We start from the raw sequence: 7,383 nt of genomic DNA, 5'->3' as shown, positions 1-7,383 counted from the left end.
GGGTGCATACTTTGAATAAAATATTTGTTATCATTCTCTTGAAATAAATGTGTTTTTTTCTTGAAAAAATACCGGTTTCATATGTATACACCTGGTATGTCACAATTTTCCATTTCTGAAATAAAACTTTCAAATTAAACCTTTTTCGTACTTTATTTTATTATAAATAAACAATTTCAAGACCCTCTACGCACACGCACTGAGTACTTGCGTCATTCGCGCATGCACGTGCGTTACACGAAATGCCTGGCATATGCGCCTCCATGGACGATACAACGCTTGCTGATCTGAACGTAGGTCGTGCGTGAAAATCTGCACGGCGTGCCTGTGCCATGCTCACACTGTGCACTAGGATTGTTATCTTGGTTAATTTTACGATAATTCAAAACTTCTCCATGTTAATTAAATGGGATTTTGACGTGCCCGATGGCACGTGTTAATATTCGAATTTCGAAAAAAATTACGAACTTTTATTTCTTCGGAAATGGAAACGGGGGGAGGTGTCTTTTCCTGTAGCTCGAAAAGCGTTCTTTGGACCACCCTAAGGTATATGGTATATATGGAGACAATATGCATTTTTTACCGCTTATCCAGACCAAAAACAACCATTATTGAACCTTTGGCGATAAGAGATCTACTATTGTTCCCAATTCAAAGGTTATAAAGGTTTTGATAATGTTTATTGCAATTTATATAGCACCAGGACACCCATACAAATTCATCTTTTTTCATGAAATCAGATTATTATCCTTCATTAATCTGTGTTCGTGACGAACTACATTTTTTCGTTAAACGATAGATAATTCAATTTTTCTAAAATTTATTCGTAATCATGATTTTCTCCGTCATTTTTTCCATGAATTATTTTCTAATTTTGCAACCGATTAAAATTTTAATCAGACGAGTATTCTTTAATTAAAATAGGTTTCTCAATCACATTTTACGCTTTCTTACGCATATATACACGAAAGCCAAGAACACATACATTTCGGAAAGGCTTAGAATCACTAGTCTTTCCGTACTACTTTCGCAATCTTTCTGAAGTAAGGTTCTCAAATCTTTTTTTCCGCTTGATAGAGTGACTTTCATTCCCAAAGCAAGAAAATGTCATGATTGATGCAGCGTACGAATGAATTAATTCGCACTAATAAAATGGAACTAAAAAACAGGCATTACCAGAAAATCACTTTAATGCCTTAAAGTTTATATGCATTAAAAATGATTGAAGTTAAACGAGTTTAATACAATAAAGCGCATTCAATGATATTTGGAACAAAAATTCTATGTATATGCATTTAAGGGCATGCTCTTCGGTGACCACGTGACCAAACTAGTCCCCGGTTATAAACATTTTTTTGGTGTTCACTGTGTCCACACGGATTGAGATATCGTATTTAAAATTTGAGATATTAATAAAAAGCACTAAAGAACGTTTGTATACATCAATGTGTTTATAATTTCCAAGAAAGTTTATTTATAAATTAATAAAATAGGATATTACCGTTCAAGTTGCAGCACTTTGCAGCTAATTTTTGGTTTGATGTATTTCAGATTTCTTAATTTGCGTATATTGATCACTGACACAGATTTTGGACTAAATCGTCTGAACATTTCCAAAAATTAATTTAAGCAACAAAATTTGTACATTTGTTGCAAATCAACAAATAAGTATCTGCACACACGTAACCTATCATTATTTTTTGAGCAGTTTTAGTGATTTCTAGTGGAGAAAAAAAGAAAGTTTGAACGTCGATAGAGTCGAGATCACGTGACAAAGTTCGTTCATAAAATTTTTGTGTAGAATGATTTTCATTTTTTGGTCCTCACTACGTCCACACGGATTGAAATATCGTGTTCATGATTCAGAAAGTTATTGAAAAAGAACTAAGAAACGTTTTTATGTATCAAAATGTTTATAATTACGAAGAAAGTTTTCCAGTAAAATACTATAGGAATTCAAAGTTAATAACAAAACCAATAAAAATAAAATTTCACCCGTGGGCGAAAGACAAGGCAAGTCCGACGCTGAATCCCGCCGGTCAGTTCTCTGTCAACATTAGTTATTAGCTGATTAATTCAAAGTCAAAAGTTAGACGTCAAGAATTATGGAAGTTGTTTGGAGAACTCCGAAGAGTAAATTTTAGCACATTGCTGGTGTTGGTATGTTTCCAATTTAGGACCAAAAAAATGAAAATCATTCTACAGAATAATTTCATGAATGAACTTTGTCACGTGATCTCAACTTTATCGACGTTCAAAGTTTTTTTTTCTCCCATAGAAATTACTAAAAATTCTCCAAAAATAATGATAGGTTACGTATGTGCAGATGCCAAATACTTATTTGTTGATTTGCAACGATTTTGCAAATTTTATTTCTTCAATTGATTTTTGTAAATGTTTAGACGATTTAGCTCAAAATTTGTGTTAGTGCTCAATATAAGCGAATCAAAAAATCTGAAATACATCAAACCAAAAATTACCTGCAAAGTGCTGTAACTGGAATGGCAATATCCTATTTTATCAATTCATAAATAAACTTTCTTGGAAATTATAAACATATTGATGTATACAAACGTTCTTTAGTGATTTTTATTTAATATCTCGAATTTTGTACACCATATCTCAATCCGTGTGGACACAGTGAACACCAAAAAAAGAATGTTTATAACCGGGGACTAGTTTGGTCACGTGGTCACTGAAGAGCATGCCCTTAAAGGGATTGAAATGACCGTTTTTTATGCCAGTCTATGCGTCCTAATCTTACCGGGTAGGTCTTCCTTGAATAAATAATAATAAAATTAATGTAAAACTGATTCCACTGAAGATGAATATAAATTATAGACTCCTAATGTTCAACTGCTAACGTGCGATTGCTGATTTGATACAAAGGTTTAAAGATGTCTTGTTTCGAAACATTACTCTAAAATCACTTGCTAAAAAAATTTTTCTGTGATGAAATATATAACTACATAATTTAAATTGCAAATGGCTTAACATTTATAATAGGAACTCTTTGTATTATTTTTCACTCAGATTATTTCCATTAAATGTTAAAGAGATGTTACAACATCCTTAAGATTAATTCGAAGAGATATTTGTGCTATGCACGTTTTCGCCACTTGTTTGAAAGTGACTTTAATACTTAGTAGTTAAATAACAAATGTCGAGTGATTTTGGTTACTAAAAAAGGATGATTTTTATACTGCAAAATTCGCCATAGTGAAAGTACGTCTAAACGTATGAATTGTTGAACACAATGTTTTAACCGAATAATCCAAGGGCAATTATACTGTCTGTTTAGCTAGTTTTTTTCTTGAAAATGTTCTTGTTGCGGTATTTTTGTAACTGAAAATGGAGCGTATTTTTTGCTTGAAGCTGGCGCAGGGTATAGTTTACAGCATAGACAGTAACATACGGATGGCGAAGGTCAGGAGTGTCAAGCTGGGGGTTCGCTTGTGTTCCCAAGTGTGCCTCAAACGGCTGTTAATTTCGCCACATCCACACTACGCCTGAATGGATGAATTGCTGAATGCAATATTTAAAATCAAAATAATCTAAAGGCGGTTACACTGGTCCTTTTAGTTAGATTTTCCCTGAAAATATTCTTTTTGTTGTTGTCTTTTGTAATAGAAAGTTTAGTCTATTTTCTCGTTATAAACTGGCGCTCGGTAAAGAGTACACGATAGTAGACGGATGGTGAGGAGCGGCGCGGCGGGCGGACGAAAAGAAATGTAATGGTTATTCATTATTTGAAGTCGTAAAGTGAAAAAAAATTGAGTATTTAAACAAATCATTATTGTTTAATTTATAATATCTCAAAATAGAGCCAGAGATTCCAACTTTCTTCTCATGTTGGTATCCTATTCTACTTTTTTTTCAATAATTGCATAATTTTGATACATTTCTACTAATGTTTAACAAATATCTATATGTTTAAATAAGTTTTATTTGCTTAAGCAGTTTTTAAAAATAAATTTTTGAAAAATAACATGTTTTTCGACGGTGGAAACTACGAGGGTGGAACTACAGTAGTTCAATTTTTCGGCGTCCCAAGTGATTCTGCTGGCGAACGTGCGATTTGCGAGTGGTCGAGACAGCATTTAAGCTCCACATGCGGGAGCGGAGTGGTCCAACACAAAGACCGCGTGCTGTTCGATTCTGGTATGCCAGTAGCTCGGGACAAGCGTGACACGATGTATTTTACTAGCTAGACCCAAACTTCCGAACTGCTGGCATGCCAACATCGGCAGCACACGGTATCTGTGTTGGATTTCTCTGCTCGCACATGTTGAGAATGAATGTTTTTCCGACACTCGTGCGTTGTGCGTTCGCCGGTCGAATCGAATGGTCCAACAAGAAACGATTGGCCGCGTTTCAATCTTATTTCAAGTCGTATGAAATTTGTATCTTAAAGAGGAATAACAGATTGCTGACAATAGATTAGAGGTACCAGTGAATCGGAGAAGTGATTATTTTACGATTCACCAAGAAATATTTCGTTATCGATAAAAAAATGACGGTTAATCGTAATAATACTATTGAGATCCGCTGCGCTTCAATCGCCATCTATTTTTTCAATGCGGTTAAAATGTTAACTCGCGAAACCAGGCAGGATTTTGAAGATGCATTTTCATTTGAGCTTAACAACCATTTTTTTATTATTTCGCATAGTTTAAACTACTAAATGGATGAAAACAATAAGATTTATTGGAAACTAAGTGTTACATATGTGTAATTTTCATCGTAAACAAGGAAAAACACGATTTATGTTAAAACTGTTTTTGTCCAAAAATTCATTATTTTAGTATATTATATGTTTAAACAAATTATAAGCATCAATTAACTTACCTTGATAGAAAAGTGAACTTAAAATAAATTTTGATTAATTTATACATGGAATATTTACTATCTAAAAAATTATAACCTGAAAGTTTGATTAGAATTCATATTTCATTTCTGATCGTCTATAATTAATATTTTTTGCATATTTTGAACCAAATATTTTGATATTTGCATTAACTAAAGTTCATTTTAGCTTATAATGGGTTGAAACTTATATGATAAAGTAAAATAATTATTTTCTTGATAAAAACAGTTTTAACAGGAAATGTCTTTTTCAGTGAATACGAGAAAAATTCTACATTGAACACTTAGTTTCGGAAAAATATTAATGTTTGTATTCACTTATTGTTCTAAACTAGTAAAAGCAGTGCTAAAATTGGTTTTAAGCCCAATTTAAAACATCAATTGTATGATGCAGATTCGTTTCTATAAAAGGGAACCTGCAGGTCTCCATTCAGTTTGACATCCTTCAAACTCCATTTCATTGAGAACTCCCAAAACTCTCTCCCATTGAGAGTCCCAAAACAATTGAAATGAAACTTTGTCAATCTGGAATTTTAAGATACACATTTCACAGCGCACTAGTTCATTCGTTTCTTTTTTCCCGGATAGACGGACATTTATCCCAAAGAAAATCACCTCTCTTCAATCGATAATTGTTACAATTTGCAGAAGGAATTCTTAGTACTGACCTTTTTTAATGTAGCCTAGACTGAGGCTTATAGGGAATAAATATAGGGTGTGGAACAATATGTGCTTAGTCAGAGTGCTAAAAATGAATCCAGTCGGAGTCAGCACCCCCTTTAATACAAAAATGTGTAATGCTAGATAGAATGTAACAATGTAATTAATAGAGGAAAAATGCAACTTTTTATTCCTCAGAATTTCGATTTTGATATATCAGTTAGGGAAATAATTTTGCAAGTTAGCATTAAATATCTTACCTGCAGTGGACAACTATCGGGCAAGATCTTCCTCTGTATGATTTATTGACTTTCCTGAAAATTTAGATAAATCTCATGTATTTTTTCATTACATATTTCTTGCGAGAAAGATAGAGGATTGTGAGTGCTATATGGAGAGAAATCTATCATTTTCAAATGAGTATGCTTACTTTAACATATTCCACTTTCCAAAAATATTATCTATTTACCACTTGTATTATCACTTTTGTCTTACGTAGCGAAACAGATAATTATGCAGCCACACAAAAAAAAAGTGTGCGGATCTGGTAACAAGACATACGTATTCCTATCGATTTTGGGGCGCTGAATTCAAATTCGTTATCAAAAATCACACATCACGTCATGGTTGAGCCATAACCTCAATAAATGACGAAATATCATGCACTGAGGCAAATAAATTTCAAAATAATGTCAGTGATGCAAATTTTCACTTCAAAAACATGTCGACAACTGTGAAGGATCAACTCTTGCCTGATATCAACTTATTTAACATAACTTTACCGAACAGAACCTGACCTCACCTAACCCGAATTAACAGAAATTTATTGAACTACAAGTAAAGCTCTGAAAACATATTTTCCCAGTAGCAAATGTGTGCTACATCGAATGGGTCAACTCGAGCCTAACTTAGAAATAAATCTAACCTAGCCCAACCTAACCTAACCTCACGAAACACAATTAAACTGATTGTGTTGTCCCGTTGTGTTTGCGGTACCGTTTCATTCAGCTTCGGCTTAACCTACATTGAGGTTTAACCTATCCTATCCTAACAAAACCTGACGTAACGTAATCGATTACGCTGTCAACCCTGTTAATTGATACAAACATTGTCAGGTTAATTGAAATGGGGTCAATTCTACTTGTAGTTCTAAGTTTCTTCAAATGATTAATGTGCGTATAAATTTTTAACCACCTGTAGTACAATGCAATGAATTTTATTGTGTTACAACGGGAACACTTAAGTTAAGTTGTGTTGCGTTAAGCAAAATTTCGTTAGGTTCTGTTAAGTTAGATTCATTTGTAGGTTCAGATCGAGTTAACCTATTAAATATAGCACACATTTAAGACTGAGAACCGTACGCTTACATAGCTACACGTGTGGTTGAATTTCATTCGGCAAGGTTAGGTTGGGTCAGGTTTTGTTAGGTTAGGATAGGTTAAACCTCTATGTAGGTTAAGCCGAAACTGAATGAAACGGTACCGCAAACACAACGGGACAACACAATGAGTTTAATTGTGTTACGTAAAGTTAAGTTAGGTTAGATTAGGTTAGGTCAGGTGTTTTTAGGTTAGGATAGGTTTGACCTCTTTGCAGGTTAAGCCCAAGCTGATTCAAACGGTACCGCAAACACAACGGGATAACACAATCAGTTTATTGTGTTTCGTGAGGTTAGGTTAGGTTAGGCTAGGTTAGATTTATTTCTAGGTTAGATTGGAGTTGACCCATTCGATGTAGCACACATTTGCTACTGGCAAAATATGCTTCCAGAGCTTTACATGCAGTTCAATAAATTTCTGTTAATTCAGGTTAGGTGAGGTCAGGTTCTGTTGGGTAAAGTTATGTTAAATAAGTTGA

The 7,383-nt window shown here is 33.8% G+C and overlaps 1 protein-coding gene across 1 annotated transcript in view; it reads right to left on the bottom strand.

Annotated features, from left to right (window-relative positions):
• Nucleotides 1-7,383, bottom strand: part of LOC117181251 (receptor-type tyrosine-protein phosphatase N2) — a gene marked incomplete at its 3' end in the record, with an annotated part of 454,371 nt that overhangs the window by 46,311 nt on the left and 400,677 nt on the right. Inside the window, exon 13 of the mRNA XM_033373815.1 lies at nt 5,787-5,840. Within this exon, the coding sequence (XP_033229706.1) occupies nt 5,787-5,840 (54 nt within the window). The remainder of the gene's footprint in view (nt 1-5,786; nt 5,841-7,383) is intronic.

Source organism: Belonocnema kinseyi, chromosome 10 (genome assembly GCF_010883055.1).
Source record: "Belonocnema kinseyi isolate 2016_QV_RU_SX_M_011 chromosome 10, B_treatae_v1, whole genome shotgun sequence".
In the NCBI taxonomy this organism is placed as follows: domain Eukaryota; kingdom Metazoa; phylum Arthropoda; class Insecta; order Hymenoptera; family Cynipidae; genus Belonocnema; species Belonocnema kinseyi.
Note: the sequence above shows the minus strand (reverse complement) of the source record. Positions and strands in the feature narration are given on the sequence as shown.